The 16,749-nt window shown below is 47.0% G+C and overlaps 2 protein-coding genes across 4 annotated transcripts; one reads left to right on the top strand and one right to left on the bottom strand.

The window, feature by feature from the left end:
• Positions 1 to 1,334: 1,334 nt before the first annotated feature.
• On the bottom strand, positions 1,335 to 11,259 carry CD3E (CD3 epsilon subunit of T-cell receptor complex). Of its 2 annotated transcripts, none has more exons than XM_075116427.1 (7): positions 10,611 to 11,259; positions 7,048 to 7,157; positions 5,587 to 5,607; positions 4,855 to 5,052; positions 3,376 to 3,528; positions 2,271 to 2,317; positions 1,335 to 1,922 (listed from the first exon to the last, which is right to left on the bottom strand). In XM_075116427.1, exons 2-7 carry the CDS (start codon positions 7,094 to 7,096, stop codon positions 1,866 to 1,868), a joined length of 525 nt encoding a protein of 174 aa, XP_074972528.1. In that variant the 5' UTR covers positions 7,097 to 7,157; positions 10,611 to 11,259; the 3' UTR covers positions 1,335 to 1,865. The 2 variants fall into 2 exon arrangements, with proteins under 2 accessions (XP_074972528.1, XP_074972529.1); XM_075116428.1 differs by lacking the exon at positions 10,611 to 11,259 and adding an exon at positions 7,275 to 7,321.
• On the top strand, positions 10,633 to 16,679 carry MPZL2 (myelin protein zero like 2). Of its 2 annotated transcripts, none has more exons than XM_075116426.1 (6): positions 10,633 to 10,927; positions 13,118 to 13,284; positions 13,593 to 13,803; positions 14,056 to 14,200; positions 14,667 to 14,754; positions 15,353 to 16,679. In XM_075116426.1, exons 1-5 carry the CDS (start codon positions 10,873 to 10,875, stop codon positions 14,725 to 14,727), a joined length of 639 nt encoding a protein of 212 aa, XP_074972527.1. In that variant the 5' UTR covers positions 10,633 to 10,872; the 3' UTR covers positions 14,728 to 14,754; positions 15,353 to 16,679. The 2 variants fall into 2 exon arrangements, with proteins under 2 accessions (XP_074972527.1, XP_074972526.1); XM_075116425.1 differs by having other exon boundaries at positions 14,664 to 14,754; positions 15,353 to 16,610.
• Positions 16,680 to 16,749: the final 70 nt, after the last annotated feature.

The raw sequence follows: 16,749 nt of genomic DNA, 5'->3' as shown, positions 1-16,749 counted from the left end.
AGCAACAGAAATGTGGCTCACTCAGCGAGTGTTAGACCAGAAACGTTCCCAGGCATCACAGCATCTCTTGGGCCCTGCTCCTGAAGTTACTACCTGCCCCACTGCTGCTGCTTTGGAAACCACAGCTGTTAAAATGAGGCAGCTTTTAAAAATATATGTTAGGTGCATGGGACCTCAGCTGTTTCACTTGTCCCCAGCCAGCAGGCCCAGAGCCATTCCCCAGCTCCTGCTGACCCCTGCCCTGCTCTCAGGCCCCACTCTCCTAGGCATGGCAGCACATCTTTGTAAGTGTAGTCGTCTCCCCCGATCCTGGCACAGACTGCTCCCAAACCCCTCGTAGGCTGCTGCAACCGACCAACAGCAGCTCTCACTGTCTCGCACTACTCCTGACCTGGGGAGTCCCCTTAACAAAAACTTTTTCTTTAACAGAGAGAAACACACAGGGGAAATCTTCTACAATGCCTAGCTGGGGATGCTGTCTCCCATCTTATTAATATATTACAGTTTAAAAATTTATATTAAAAAGTTAAAGTGGATCATTACTAACGGCAAAGCCACCTGCCATCTTTCTAAGAGAACCCAGGCAGAACTCAAGTTATGGAGCTGAAACGGGGAGAGAAAGGGCAGCAACAAAGGACAGATCACAAGACTCTGGAAGAGCAGTAGTTCTGGAAAATGAAACTTGGCCAGCAAATGTGCACCCTTTAGGGTACAACACCCTTGAAGAAATGTGTTTATCCTAGACAACACTAGAGAATATCAGTACAAATGGAGTCCATGAAGTCTCTGGGATGAGAAGGACAGCCTAACAAAACAGTTTGATGCTCTCATGGATTTTGTAGGCCCTGGGCATTATCTCTGCGGCCCCAGTGCATTCACTGGAATTCCAGCAAACAAGCTGTTTCAGGGCAGAGTGCTAGTCCAGTCTCAGAAACATGAGAATCCCTGTTGTGCTGTCTCAGTCGGACTGCAAAGCTGATACTCGTTGCTAAGTGGGGGTTCAAATCTTAGCTGAAATATCTAAGACCCCTGCTAGTTAAGCGTAACAAAGATCTAACACTTGGGCAGGGACTGAAATTTCCTAACAGGAGACTTTCAGGTGCCTTGGGAAGGTGCCAAATCCCCATGTGACCCTAAAAGGATGTTCTGCCGAAGGTCTGAAACACGAAGGTCACCGGATGCAAAGTGGTACTCAGCCCCACTCATTTCTTACAGAAGGGCTGGGGGATGGTCAGGTCAGTCTGCATGTAGTGGTAGAAGTGCTTCCAAATTTTTTAAAGGAAAACTGGTCTTTTTGACGGAAATATTTTCATTCAAAGCAGTGGCTTCTCTATGAAGACGTACCATTTTGTTTTTAATATACTGACTGTCTCTGTTCCTTTTGTTACAATCATGGGCAGCAAAACTGAGATAGGCTACGAACACGAGAACAGGGCAAGGTCGGAGGCCAGTCACTCTGAGAAGGACTCAGTCTTTGCCCCCTAGCTATCCAGGACGGCATGGGGAGCCAGTGGAGGCACTCAGGGTGGAAATTAAATGGGAGGGAAAACCAGATCATGCAACTGGAGCAGAGAGAGGGAGGTGTGAGGGAAAAGGAGGCCAGGAACCACAAGTGAGGCTGCAGTCCTTTAATGAGAAGGAAAACTTCTCTTGCCAATATGCTCATTTGATTTTTTTCCCTAATGTCAAACCGAAGGCTGAAGGAACACACCAGGGTGGGACAGCAGATCGCAGCAGGGTGCCTGTCCTGTGCAGCCGTCTGGCTTACCCCAAAATGCCTGGGCCTCAGCAGGCCTGCAGAGAACCGGTACCAAGCTGGGGAAGAGGGCTTGCTGCTGTTTTCCAGCCTGTCATCTGTGGGAATTTCAGAAGCCCCTGGATTCCAGGCCTGCATACACTTCCCGCTGGCCTTTCCGGATGGGCTGTGGGAACAGCAGAGATTTTAGTTTGGGAATCCTTATTAACACACCCTCAAACAACACCAGGGTCTCAGTCCACACAGTACATGGAGAAAACTACAGCAGCGAGCAGGCGTATTGCTGCTCTGGCAGCGTGCACAAGAGGCTGCAGTTCTGCTCCCGACTCCCTGTGTCAGCACCAGGAGAAGGGGCACCACTCCTACCACCTTTTTCCTCTGCTCCCACAGAAGCTTGGAGGTTAACTGGATGGTTCTTCAAAGGAGCAAAAAGGATAACTGCTACAGATTCCCAGCTCTGGCTATCCCTCCCCAGCCAGCAAAGAGAAATGGGAAAAGTGCAGGTCTTCCATACCTCATAGTCTGGGTTTGGAACGGGGGGAGGACGCTGCATTTTCTGACCTGCAACAGAGGCAAAGAGAGGTTATCCTCGGTGATGATTCATATAACACAGCACAAGGGACTTTCATGGAGATGCCATGGGTCGACTCCCATGGCCTTATTAAGAGCTTAGAGCTTTTAAAGACCCAACTGCTGCAGGCAGGAGGCCTTGTGATCATTTAGGAAGAAATCCGTTTTCTTTTAGAAAGGGTAAATTTCTAGCTTTCCTGGTTGTGAAGAAATACTTGAAAATAGAAGCACAGGCCCAGGCTACAGCTTCACAATATGGATACCAGATCTATACTCCTCTGCTTCAACAAGCTGCACAAGCACGAGCACATCGTCCCGTTTCTGTTGAACGCAGCACACAACATGCACAGTAAGCACACAAAGGGGAATTTAGACTTGCCAAAGGGTTTATACCAGCTTTGTGGAGGCTAGGGAAAAAGTGGCAACGGCTGATCCGCACAAAGCCTGGCTGGTGAGCTCCCATGGTAATTGTCTGACAGGCAGTCTGAACAAATCTGAACTAACATCGTGAGGTCACCGCCCTGCATCACTTTACTGCGGCATTCATAACCCATAAGCCCCACTGCTGGACCCACTGGGTCACCAAACCATGGCCTCAGAAAACAGAAATTCAAATTTCTGTTTAATAATAATAATAGTTTTAATAACACCATGAGTTCTAATCACATGTTGTGTGTGCGGGCCTGATTCTTGGTCTTTGCCTGACACAGCAGCTGCAGAGGCCAGGGCCAGGCTGTTTTTGCAGCTACACTTGCAAGCTGAGCTTCTGCCGTACAGTGTTTGCTTCAGCACAGACTCAACGCTGCTGCACAACAGCCTGTGAAATGGTTTCCTATGGGCAGGAAGCCTTTGACACAACATGGCAGCTGCACACATCCCATGCAAGAAGGCAGCCTGGAGCAACAGATGTGGCAAGCAGGAGCATTGTTTGGCAAGGTCTTGGGGGTTTGGGGGCAACAGAGGAGGCTCCATCACTCGGCAGGGGCAACTGCTGAATTCAGTGTTTAGCGGGCATCACGGAGAGCAGAGACGCCTGAAATGGCTCTTACCTCGTGGCCGACTGCCAGCACTAGTGCTCGCTCTCCCCTTCCTGTCTTTGCTGAAGTAATAGACCAGAATCAGTACCCCAAACGTGATGAGAAGATCCGCAGTGACGATCCCTATCACCGCCAAGGTATCCAGCTCCTCACAGTTCGCGCACACTGCCAGGAGGAGAGATGAAGGTGCTCAGAAACGCACAAGGGTTTCCTTTCCAGCAAGGAAAATCCAGGCTTCACTCATCTGCTTAGTGCTAGCAGAAAAGATTCAGTTCTGGGTGGGAAGGAGAAGAGAGCAAAGAGAAAGGAAGGGGGACAGCACAGGCCGTTCTATCTGCGATGTTTTGGTCTGCAAACAGACCTCCATTGCTATCCTCTGCTGTCTGGAAGGCCTGAACCAGAGGGTGCAAAACATCTCCTAGATCATTTCCCCCCTGTCCTGCTTTAGCCCCAGTCAACAACCAAGCACCACACAACCGCTCACTCATCCTTCTCCCCTGCCGGTGGGATGGGGTACTGAATCTGAAGAGCAAAAGTAAGAAAATTTGTGGGTTGAGATAAGAACAATTTAATAATAATAATAATAGTAGTAATGAAAAGGAAAACAAAAAAAGAAAGATAAACAAAACCCAGGAATAACAAGCAGTGCAACCGCTCACGACCCACCAACCAATGCCCAGCCAGTCCCCAAGCCACAATCGCTGCCCCTCAGCCAACTCCCCGCTGTTTATATGCTAAGCATGATGCCATGTGGTATGGGATATTCCTCTGGCCAGGTGGGGTCAGCTGTCCTGGCTGTGCCCCCTCCCAGCTTCTTCTGCACCTGGCAGAGCACGGGAGGCTGAGAAAGTCCTTGACTAGTGTAAGCGCTACTTAGCAACAACTAAAACAGCAGCGTGTTATCAACATTATTCTCATACTAAATCCAAAACACAGCACTGTACCAGCTACTAGGAAGAAAATTAACTGTATCCCAGCTAAAACCAGGACATGCCCTCTGCCTATGCTGGACTCAAAGTCCTGAGTGCAGAGCAGCTGCCCAAATGTCATACGGTCCAGAGGCTTAGGTCACTCTGTCAGGGTGAAGGTAAACTCCCCCTGATTGATGTGTCACAGAAACCAGGCTGTGTGCTCCAGATACAAAGTTTCCACTCTGCAAGGTGAGAAATGCCTCTGGCCTTTGTGACATATATTACTCTTGCCTTGTAGCATGGTAGAAGCTGTGTAAAAAAAGATTGCATGCTGTATACGTGGGAACCCTTAACATACAGCCAGCTTGAGGACAGCAGAAGGGAAAGGCGTAGAGACCAGGGAGATTCCTTTTGCCAAAAATGTGCTCTTGGACTCTTTTACTGCCCACACAGAGCAGGAAAGGCCTCAGCAGAATTGCATTCACCCAGTCCAGCAGCACTAAAAATCAGCTCCCAATATGTGTCACTGAAAAGTGTAGCCTCTATCTTCAGCTTGTAGATGGAGAGCTTTTTCACTCACCTCTGGCATTCAGGTACATGTCGTAGTCCACACCATTTGCCGAACAACTCACGTTGAGAGGAAAGCTGTCGTGATCCTTTATAACATAAGTCCTCTCTTTGGTGGTTGGGTTTGCCCCAGTTATTTTCCAGCTTATGTCGCCTTCACTCAAGGGACACGTGATTGTCACTGTGGTTCCGGAAATCTCCACCTGGAATTCTGCATTGAGAGTTGGGCCAACGAGAAGGGAAACCAGCATTACAAATGGCTTCTGAGCAGACTTCCCTGCCCTCCTTTGATCCTACCATGCCATTTTGCTCTGCAAAATCTTTCGATTTTATGGTAACGTAAGTTCCCTGTGTATGTGTCTTCTGCATGCATGTTTTCCTTTAGTTTTTTCACACTGATTCTTTGCAACACTAAGCAGTATCAAAATACCATCACAGAGTGTTCAACTTTATGTCAGAGAGCCCGGCCACCTGCCATTCATCGTTCTCTTTACCCATATGCTTGCTGGTCTCTGCAAAGGGCCAACCCAGCTTGGGGATCACTAGCACTAATTAGGGACAATTCATGACAGCCAATTTTTCAAACCAGTGAGATCAGTAACAATTAGTGAACGGGGACTTTTTCCTACCCTACAATATTTGCAAAATTCACATATTTCTATGGGACTTTCAGTCCTCACTTGTGAGCCACAGTTGGTCTTTTCAGCACACTAAATAGTTAAGAATGCTGGTAAAATACACTTACCATCCAGAGCTGCAGTGCCAACTACAAAAGAAAGAATAAGAAGTGTTAAATAATTTAGCTACTGATACCATACCCCTTTCCTACTTCAAGGATAGCCTTTCTGAACTCAGCTGCTTGAAAGACATGTTTATACTCCTATATTTTTGCTAAAGGCATTAAAAGCCTTCTGTTAGCTGAGACAGGATGTTGCTCTGAAATGAAGTCTTTTGCTTTGGAAGCCATTTTTAACACGGGCTAACACAGAATGGAAATGTCAATAATTTTCCAACCCAGTTTAGAAAAAAGGGTTATTGCAAGCTGTACACCCAACAATTTTGCTTTATTATCAAGGACCAAAGACTTAGAAAATCATGCCCGGTTTTTGCAGTAAGAACCACTGTCCTCTGCAAGAGTGCACTCCCTGGAGGATTGGACCCTGCCACTTGATTTAACGCTGTAAAGCAGCTTATCTATGTGATTTTTCTCTCCTGGTAGGAAACAAGTCTTTGGAGCTGGAGTATTATAGAAACAGCTTTTAGGAGGGCTGAATCAGACTTGTGATTTGCTTTAAAGACATTCGTTGATGGAAAGTTACATAAGTAACTAAAAGAATGACCCATATTCATGTGTTCAGCACTGTTGTCTCGTCCCAGGTAATGCTTGCTTTACAATAGGAGTTACTTGTAACAAAATTGTAGATTTGAAATTCCACAGGCATGGGACTTGGCTGGAGAGAAGGTGATCTAAAGCTTTTTTTTTTTTTTCATACAAGATGAATTTAAATTTGGAAAAAGAACAGGCCATAGATAAACCAAATGTTTTCAGGCTTCTCAAAGAATATCAGTTGGTATCTACAGCACATTGGCAGAGTAGATGTAGTCTTATTATAGCATCTTTTAATTATCTTTCAAACTTATCTTTCATAGTTACAAGCTTCTTTATAGTCTTTACAGTTACTCTGCACTTTGGCCTAAACCCGCTATCTAAATGCTGGTGAGTTCAAACTGGTAACATGGAAGTTGCTAGCCCTCCCATGATATCACAGTGAATCCGAACTGAAGTTATTTACTCATGATTACAAAACAGTTTAAGAAAAGCATGTGAATAAAGCATTAAAACAAAATTTAACCCACAGAGCCTTACTGTTCACACTGCTGCAGAAAGCAGTGCATTAAGCTCCAACCCTGCTGCATGAAGTCTGGAGACCAGATGTCTCAGTGAATCAGCTAGTAAGCAAAAATTCACTAGGCACCTTAAGTTCTTTTCTCTACCCTGAGAGGGTTGGATCCCTGTTTCTGTGTCTCTGCAACCTACACTCTCAGGGGAACACTTACTCTGGAGAGCAGCAGTTCCATAGGCACTGTACGCACCAGTTGCAGAAGATGCTGCTGCAGGTACTTTGCCAAACCAAGCGCACACCCCTATTCTTTATCTTCTGCAGCCCCTTCTGGACCCCGTGGGCTTCTGGCCAGCTGTACTCACCGACACACAGCAGGAGTCCCAGAAGAGGCAAGGACTGCTCCAACCTCATCCTTGTGTTCCTCCTTGTCTTGCTTTTCTTTACCACATCAGATTGGCATCACTGAGGCTGGCTGCAAGGGAAGAAAGAACACATTGGCTTTCCAAGTTGTCGCTTACAAGAAAGAGGCCCAAGGTTTTTTCCCAGAATTGGATACGGCAACAAACTGAGCAGTACTGGGGAGACTCACTGTTTCCAGTGAAACCTGCAAGCAGCCAAGAAAGACACGGAGCGTATATGATAAAATAAGCCCATGTCAGGAAGTGCGGAGGCTCAAAACGCCTTCAGGGAACGTCACTGACAGCGAGGGGTGGCTGCTCTGCACCAGACCAGTTCAAGTCTCAAGAGACCTGTTGTATCTGCCCTAGGAGCAGCACGAGAGGTAAACGAGCCTGGATTAGATTTGCCATCAGGACCTTCCTCACAACTTTTCAAAGCAAATGTTTCTGAAGTTCAAACTGCTGCATAGGAGGAGATAAACAAAGGAACCAGAAACGTTACAAGAAGCTCAGCACCTGGAGACACTCTATAGCCAGCAGAAATGAGCCTATAAGTACCAGGCTGTAAAACCTGGGCGTTTTTAGTCACTGATGATGTGATCTAGACTCTGCTTTTGTTATTTTGCTCTAACACAACCCATTTATTCCTGCTGCCTCTTCAAGAGTGGAGTTTGCTAGCTCCTCGTCCAGACTCTCCTCTGCACACGTACCGACAGCGAGGAGCACAGCCAAAGCAGCGGCTAAGCACAGCAACCCCTGCTGCAAGCATCTGACCTGAAGCTAGTGCTCTGCTCCCAACAGATACTCGATGACATGCTCTCCCATTAGGAGGGAACTCGCTTATCTGTGTTGCTGGTTCTCTTCAGTTTCAATATGAGACTGCAAAAGCAATTCTTCATTTTCACGCAGCATTAGTACTCATGTTACAAATTGCACCTACAACAAAATCAGCTTTATTTCTTTAAATCACTTTTATGTCCGTCTACTTACCAGTCTAGCGGCCCTCACAAAAGGTAAATGCTAGGGGGAAGGCTAAGGCTGCTTGGAGCAAGCCTCTGTCTCACGAGCTGCCAAAAGCAGAAGGGAACGTGGTGTAGCAAACCCATCCCGAAAGCCAGAGGCATCCTTCCATGCACAGACGGAGGAGTCCACACCCTGCGCTCAGGCACCTCTGCCACTGGCCCGCCTGGGACTTGGCGCTGTCTCTTTGGAAAAGCTCCCAGCGCGCTGACTTCCCCAGGGTTTGCTCACGGAGCAGAAGAGGCCTGACTCCTCTAGAGGGGGCTCCTACCCCTTCCAGCGTGCTCTGCTCCCCCCCCCCGCTCGCCCCTGCCAGCCCCGGGGAAGCACCGCAGGGCGGGCACGTTCTCTTCCCAAACTTGTGCGTGAGGCAGGCACAGAGCCCCGCACCGCCACGGGGCCGGGGCAGGGGCCTTTCCAAGCTTTGCTTCCTCCAGGGGTGCTGGCATGGACGAAGCAGGAGCTTCTTTCCATTTCCCGCTGCTTGACGCCTACGGAGGTGGCAGAGCTGCTCATGCGGCTGTGAGAATAGCGGGGGTTTGAGGGCTCACGGCCAGGCGCTGCAAAGCCAGCCGAGGCTCTCTCCTTCCACAAGGGTGCACTGCGTTTCTGCACCTGCCACGGACATCTCAAGGGACTCCTTTCCAGATGCCTGGAAGGATGGAACTGGCTTCTTGCTCCTTCCCAAGAGCTCACCATCTAATGACACGGCTAATGACAATGTTGTGGGCCCTTATTTAATTGATTGAGGTGCTCTCATTGGCTGTCAGACCTTGCATTTGCTTATTTCTGTTTCAAAATGAAAAATGAGAGGATTTATGTTGCTAGTAAGGGTGCGAGGGACGTGGGCTTCTCTTAGCAGTTGGAGTCAGAACGTTCTGAAACAAGGTGTTGAAGGTTAGTGAAAGTCTGCAAGTAAAGATTGGAACAGACACTCTTCCCAGTCTCGTGCGCTACACAAATGTGGTCTTACGTGGAGCCCGTAGGGTGGCTACGTGGCCAAAGGGGAGTTACAGCAAGAAAAACACTTGTCCTACCAGCCTCTGCGTGGGCTGCCTGAGGACGAGAAGTTACTGCTGTCTAAAAAGGCACTCTTAGGGGGTGGTAGCAGATTGACCGCCGAGCCGCTGCTGTACAGGTAATTGAAACAAAATTTGACAAGCCAGAAGTATCCTCTGTTCACAAAACAAACAAAAAACCCCAGCCTAATAAATGCTTATGGTGGCAATGAAAGAAATGGAGATGATGTTTTGGAATTGTAACTGAGTGGGAATCTGGGGAGATGCAGTGGTAGTGAAGGGTTAACACAAGGCCAGATTATTCCCATTAAAATAGAGATATCTGGTATCTCAGAGCTACTAGCAGAGACACATTGGCAGACACAAGATTCTCTGTGCTGTTCTGTGGACAACCCATGAGACTGATGGCCTCAGTGCTTTTTTATGTTGCCAAATTTGTAGTCTATCGGCTGAAAGTGAATTCAGTGTTCTCTTCAGAAATTGCCGCAAGGCTGTTACAACAGCAAATGGGAGGAGAGACGTCCACACGGTTGCTCATTAGCAGGAAGTTTGAGAGTCCCACTGCTGTCCTCTTTCTACAAAAACCTTGTTCTGGCCAGTCCTGACATCCTCTCAATGTGTCCCAGGTAAGGCGAAACATCCCAGTCGGAGCCCACAGCGCTGCACAGCAAGAGCGCCCTCACTCTGCTCCTTAGCTCTGAGCTGAAGGGAGCCTTTCAAAACACCCAGAGGTTAGGGCATCCTCCCCATCCCTGCCTTGGCACCACTGCAAGGAAAATTAGCATCATTTACAATGAAGGCTCATAACCTGGGATGACTTCTTGGAACTAGGCCATGGACCAGACACAAACACAGCCACAGCCAGCAGGAGGTTCTGCCTTTGAAGTGATTTATGGTCTTCAAATGCAAACATCCTTATTATGCCAACACACATGCACAACTTGGTTTCGTTCTCTCACAACTGCCAGGTGCCACCAGGAAAATACGTTGTTCACACTGAGTTTCTCTAGGACTTTGCGCTGCTTGTTAAGCTCAGTGGGGTTTCCCCAGCTATGCCTGGACTAGCACCCGGCTGGACTGATGTCCAGTGCCATTCTCCTTTGACTTTTCCAAGAACTTTACAAGCACCGGTTAATGCAGTCTCCCAGCTCTTCAGCAGGATGTCTGCAACCAAGCAGCATTATAGTGATCACTTCATGTTACTCTAGGTACCCGCGTTTCAGTAGGACATTTCCATCCTCTGCATGTGTGCCCACACTGCTACCACCGTCTGGTCTGGGTTGCCTTTTTTGGATTGTTTGCAGGTTTTTGACAAACAAATGGCCCGCACTCCTTCAGGCTATCTACAAACGCCTTCTGGCAAATTTCCTTTTAGGAGCAAAATTATATCCCACAAGAGGGGAGTGGTTTCAGGTGGAAGCTGGGAGGAGGGGTGATTGCAACACAAAAGAGCAAAGGAATGTGGGAGGCAGAAGAAATTAATCTTACCTTGAAAATCTCCCTGGTTTTCACACAGAAGTGAGCGGTGCTGGCCACACCTTGCCTTTCAGTGCAAGGGCAGGGAGTGTGCTCTGACTCAGGCAGGAGGGAGTATTCACGTTGCCTTGCAGGCCAAGCGGAGAGAAAGGAATTTGCTCGACTGTGCTGGGAAGACTTTGAGAAACTCATCTTTCACCCGGTTATCCAGAACCTGAAACGAATTTCTCTTTCCGGCACCACTCAACCCGTGGACTACGGATTTGTCTTCCCGATGGGCGGCCCCAGCTGGCTGGGTGCTGTGCTTTTCCTTGGGGTACAGCTCCGAGGTAAGGAAACCTGGTACTCTCAGGCCTCCGTTGCCATCTTGACTTTCCTCTTCTGATCCCTTAATTATCGTCCTCACCAAGGCAGCAACTTTATAGGAGTCTCAGCTACTTCTTGTGGACGATTGATTCAATTCTTTCGGTCCAGGGTTCGCTGCAAGTGACACAAAGTGACTGAGTTTCTTCGACAAACAGGTTTAGGTGTGTTCAGGCGGAAGAACACCACTGATCTCACTCTGAGCTCTGGTTACACATCTTTCCCTCTCCTGCCAGGAATCTGGACTTTACTTGGAGATGTTTTCTTCACTATTTTTGTTATTAGACAGTCGGAGGTTGTTAAGCAGCACTGGGTTTAGGTCCTTTACATGGCAACAATTCCAGACCGACAATAAACTCGCTTGAATTTTCAGTGGTTTATATCAATTACAGCTGGAATCTAAGAACACTGTCCTCCTTTCCCAAATGCACCAGCACACAGATACGCTTGGTAATCTGTCTCAAAAAAAGTATTTTACACATATTTCGCACAGTTGTTCTTTTAAAGGGGTTTAAAATGAAAAGGTTTGACACCCAGTCTTTGGTTGAGAAACACGATCTCTGTCAGTGAAGTTTTTCCAAATGTGAACACCTTCAATGTTTTGCATTTCAAATATCTTCTCCTTTGAGAAAAGAAATTATTTGGCAAGGAAGTCTTTGGTTATAAATTATTTTAAAATACGGGATTTTTAAAAATTGTCTTTGTTGTTAAGCCATATCTTAGAATCCCAGAGAAGCATTTTTTTTTTTATTTCCCTTGAATCACACTGGGCTAAGTTAACTTGTCTTCCTAAAGTGACAGGAAATTATTATTTTCTTTCTCTGGTGGGATGGTTTGACCAGTGAGAAAATTGAAACTAATGGGAGCACATGATCAGGAACAGGGAGGACTGTCCCTTTCAACAGCAGCAAGATTTTTAGCTCAGCACGGCTGTTTTGTGGAAACTAACCCACTAACTCAGAGAGCTAAAGCAGTCAGGCAAGCAAAACAGTGATTGTCGGGAGCAAAATGAGAACGTGAGCACCACTGTTCTGGTTGCACCCATCTGCCAAAGCGGTTGCACTGTCTGGAATGGCAGGGCAAGGCAGACAACAACTAGGGCTCAGGCGTGAGAGGCATCTTCACCAGCAACCCTTTGGTTTTCCTATTTTTTCATTTTTCTTCTTTCTGTGCCTTGATGCTCTCTTTCTCTCTTGCTGGTTGTCTGTCTTTCAGGGTAGCACTGAGTTAGCAATGCTAACTTATTTTTAAAACGGCAGCTGTGGTGGTTCAGTTAACAGAGGATGTTTCTTTGACAAACAAATGCTTACAGATTTACCTTGAGGATTTCCTGTAGAGTTCCTCAGCCTGACTAAATTTGACCATTAGTTTTCCAGCTGGGCTATTCACCTTCCAAAAGGCACTTCTTACACCAGTAAGAGCACTTTTCACCATGGTGTGCATGACACTCAGGCTGATAAGTGTATGAAGGACGGTTCTAGCATGGGAAATAGCAATTGTTTATTGGGGTCAGCAGTCTGACTTGAAAGGGTGGGGCCGCTTTTCTGAAGAAATCTGCTTGGGGAATTGAGTGCAGTGCAGTGTAATCACTTGAGAAAATGTGACCAGGAGAAACACATGAAGAGTTACATGGTGTGCGTATATATATAGTGCCAGACAGGAGCAAGTGTATATTTAAGGAGGGGTAGCATTCACAATAGCATTGCACCTCACAGATGTCAAGTTTGCTCCCGACTGAAGGTAGATATTTCCCCCCCTCAAAAAAAGGTCTATTATCCCTATAGGCAAGTCCTTCTCAGTGGTCCTTTCTCAACCAGTTGTCAGACCTGTAAGTGTTTAACTGTGCAGCCACAAAACTACAATGAAAACACTGTGCCAGCAGTTCAGATGAATGCAAACTCCCTTGAAACCAGTACTGTGCAGCTTGCACATCAACTGAAAAAATCTATGAAGCACAGGGGATCTCTTGTATTCAATGTACGCAGGATCACCTCCCTCAGTAATTACATCTGTGTGCTTGTGACTCTCAGGTTAAACATTGACACGGATAGATAAGGCAAGCTCCTGCACAGACTAAATGTAGATAAGGAAAAGTGATGAGCTTACTCCTAGACAGTCGTTTTCTTTACCTCCAACCCCTTCTGTTCTTCCTGCAGCACTGTGGCCTGCGGCAGCCGTGCAAGTTCACACTTCCAAGGAGGTGGATGCTGTGAACGGCACTAACGTGCGGTTAAAATGCACCTTTTCCACCAGCAGCCCTATTAGCCAGAGCCTGTCGGTGACCTGGAACTTCCAGCCTGAGGACCTGAGCTCTCATGAGCCAGTAAGTGAGACCTTTATGCTCCATTTCATTGATGCACAATTGCCCAAACAAACCAGTCCCAAGGCACAGCACCGGGTAAGACCAGGGACTGCAGAAGTTCCAGGTGTGGGTTTGGGCAAGAACAGCTGAAACGCACAAGGCACTACCTTTGAAATGGCCTCAGAGTTCATCTGAGAGTGGCTGAGCCAACACAGCTCTCCTCAGCTAAGGCCACGCGCCTCAGCTGGTGCCACTCGGCTTTCATGTGCTGCTTCTATCTCAAAGACTGTGCAGTGCATAGGAATGACAGCTTCCTTTCTTTCTTGTAGGTATTTTATTACCTGAAGGAGCCGTACAAGCTGTCTCCTGGACGGTTTAAAGGGCGAGTCACCTGGGATGGGAATATTGAGCGTAATGATGCTTCCATCATTATCTGGAATTTGCAGCCCACTGACAATGGGACATTCACCTGCCAGGTGAAGAACCCACCAGATGTTAATGGCAAAATTGGTGAAGTGCGGCTTAGAGTTGTGCAGAAAGGTGAGAGGCCAAGAATCCCACCAGAGGTCATGTGAATTTAGCCAGTGCGAAGCATTGGCAGTTCTTCCTCCACATTTGGGAAAATATACAGAAGAAAAGGGATTAAAAAGAGAAAGCGTGAGGGTAGTTAATGGATACAAAGATAAAAGGAGCCTGAGGTAAACGTTCTATTCCTGGATACAGGTTTCCAGCCTCATACCAAGAGCCCTCTGTGTGTAGTTCTTGTTCATTTATCTGTTTGTTTCCACGCAGTGCATTTCTCAGAAATCCACTTCCTGGCGGTGACCATTGGCTCTGCTTGTGTTCTAATGATCATTGTGGTGACAGTTGTGATCATCTATCGACACCATCGGAAGAAAGCACAAGAGAAGAGGACTGAGGTGGCAGACACTGAATTGTAAGGACAGAGGAGAGAGAGAAAGGCTTCTGAGAGAGCTTGTCAAACGTATCTTTGTAAATATTCTGCATCATTGGCTTGGACCCTACACTAAACATCTACAATGCAAAACTGCCAGCACAATTAGCAATAATTGGCTGCTTACTTGCAGTCAGAACAGAGCCCCAGGATGCATGAGCTTTGGAGTCCTCATTTTGCTCTTGCCCTTCACAGTGGCTCCTCACTCAGAGAAGGATCCAGATGTTATGGTGGTAGTAGCTGCCAAATGATCACTCTGTTCTTTCCTCCATGAAACTGACACTGTGGTCAATAAGCATGTTGCATGCTTATTGCCTTATAATGTAGCTTCTTTTTGTATGTTATGTAGGCTATATGTAACTCAGAAGGTGACTGTCCTGCTCAGAATATCTGACGCTGATTTGGGCTTTTTTTTCTTTTTTTTTTTTTCTTCCCTTTTTTATAGTAGTAGAGAAAAGGAGAACCTCAAGATTAGAGAAGAAAAGGAAGCCAGTCCATTAGAAGACTAGAGGTCTTCGATGGTATATGCAATGCAGGTATCCATTCAAACATTCTCTAATTAATGTCTCAGTGTTACTGCAGATTTTCTAAGACAGTTTTACTTAGGTATTTCACTTCTATGGCCATGGTAGCCACAAACAGAAACAACTGAGACCACACTCACACTTTGCCCTTGAGGAGCCTTCAGAGACACTGATAACTGTACAGGCAGCGGAGACAGAGCTGCCTCTTAACTAGAAAGGTTGGACTAGATGATCCCTGAGGTCGCCTCCAACCTGGCATTCTGTGATTAACTGTAGAAGAGATTTGTCCACCCTAGTGTTGAGGATCATTGGTAGGAAAGCCATTGTTGCTGCTTTCCGTGACATGTCTGCTTTGTGGATAGAGAGGAATGAATTAATTTCCTTTCACCATTTTTTGAATCTGCTGTTCGATTCATTTAATCTAGATTGTTTTAAAATTGCTACAGGAAGACTGAAACCATTTCCATATTTGCTGACTTTTCTGAAGCATTTCAGCATAATTTTTACCCACTCCATTTCTGAGGTCAGCAGTTGCCTCTACTATTTTTGTTTTCAACAATAACCCTGAGTAAAGAATCTGTTTTGTTTTTCTTGTAATCTTTCTACTTAGGTACTTCTAAATCAGGTGGTGAAAGCTTGTAATCTCAGATGTTAGAACAAAGCTGAATTACAGACGCCTCATGCTGCAAGTGTGCTATCCCTGCTCAACCTGAAATTCTTGCAAGGAAAGAGGATGACATTAACATAAGTTGTAAATTTCCCTCACTGAAGCAAAGCAGGAGGAACTTGCCCACGAACAAGGAACTTTCCTCAATCTTCACACCTGCAGAATATGAAGAAAGCTGCTCTGAAGATGAAAAAATGCTGAAAGATTTGAACAAAATGCCAAGATAGCTGACCGAACAGAGATTTTCAAAGTGTCTGAGCACACTCTTGCACCTTAAAAATTGCAAGGTGCATTTGTGTTGCCCTATTTTTCCTCCCTCAAAATCCTCTTTGACATCACAAAAAAGCAGACTGACTGCATGAGGGATCAGAAAAGCCGTTGCTATGACATACTTTAAACCTCTTTGCTACTGTAAATGGGGAGTGTTACAGTTCAGGAACGTATGCTGTTTCATACTAGGGATAACATTTACCAGCGGGTGTGCTTTTCATATTGAACTCTTGCAGCTTCAGTAGGCTTTGTTACAACGGTAGCTGAGGACACTGCCTTCTGCTGTGGCTCAGCTCCCGTCCTTTTCCCACGGCCACTCTGCCAGTACACCCCAACGCTGACCTCCTTTCCCCTCATCTCCCACCTTCCCTCTGAGGGAGCACACCACTGCCAGGCAGTTCGCTGCTCTCCCCTGCTCAGCGGCCTTACGCGCACCGTTGCAGGGGCCCTGAAACTTTGGCTGGCAGCGGCTGCTGCGATTCAGGCTCAGAGACTGCCCTGAGCGGGCGATGCTTCGGTGCACTGTCCCGCTGCCACCGGTGCGGTAGCAGCCTTCAATCCCTGCTAGCAGGGTATCAGGCTTCCAACAGCAGCAGGCAATATCGGGCTTTCTCTGAGTGCCGTTTATCGCCCAGGTGACCTGCGGCACACCTCGCCCCTGCATTCGATGCGCTCACCAACATATGCCCTGTACTTGCATAGACTTATTCGCTCTAAGGCAAACGAAGCCTCAAACCTTTGAAACCGCCGAGCTGTTAATGTACTTAACCAGCACCAAATCAAAACAGCTGCCCACTTGTTTAAAGAGTATCTTCATGACTTTATAACCCCTCCTGTAATGTGCGGGCCACATTATCCATTTGTATGTTGTCGTTTTCGATCGCATGTGTCATAAATAAACACGCCTTGTGGAGAGCAGCGACGGTGTTACACAAGCGCTGTGACATGGGAGAGGCGCGGTCCTGCCACGCCCTCAGCACCTCAAATAAGGGGGGGTTTTCTGCTCTGAAAAGCACCAAAAAAGGGGCCACCTGGCTAACGCAGAGGCGGGGAGCCCCGCCGGAGGGCCG

This window comes from Phalacrocorax aristotelis, chromosome 22 (genome assembly GCF_949628215.1).
Source record: "Phalacrocorax aristotelis chromosome 22, bGulAri2.1, whole genome shotgun sequence".
NCBI classification, from domain to species: Eukaryota; Metazoa; Chordata; class Aves; order Suliformes; family Phalacrocoracidae; genus Phalacrocorax; species Phalacrocorax aristotelis.
Note: the sequence above shows the minus strand (reverse complement) of the source record. Positions and strands in the feature narration are given on the sequence as shown.

What these genes read in the sequence shown, in the direction of transcription:
- CD3E (XM_075116427.1), bottom strand. Translation starts at nt 7,096, where the DNA reads ATGAGGTTGGAGCAGTCCTTGCCTCTTCTGGGACTCCTGCTGTGTGTC. An exon ending in TGCTGGCAGTCGGCCACGAG is followed by an intron (nt 2,318 to 3,375) that starts GTAAGAGCCATT and finishes CCTCTGTTGCAG; the next exon opens with GTCAGAAAATGCAGCGTCCT. An exon ending in TTCCAAACCCAGACTATGAG is followed by an intron (nt 1,923 to 2,270) that starts GTATGGAAGACC and finishes CTGTTCCCACAG; the next exon opens with CCCATCCGGAAAGGCCAGCG.
- MPZL2 (XM_075116425.1), top strand. Translation starts at nt 10,873, where the DNA reads ATGGGCGGCCCCAGCTGGCTGGGTGCTGTGCTTTTCCTTGGGGTACAG. An exon ending in ACCTGAGCTCTCATGAGCCA is followed by an intron (nt 13,285 to 13,592) that starts GTAAGTGAGACC and finishes TCTTTCTTGTAG; the next exon opens with GTATTTTATTACCTGAAGGA. An exon ending in GAGGTGGCAGACACTGAATT is followed by an intron (nt 14,201 to 14,663) that starts GTAAGGACAGAG and finishes CCTTTTTTATAG; the next exon opens with TAGTAGAGAAAAGGAGAACC.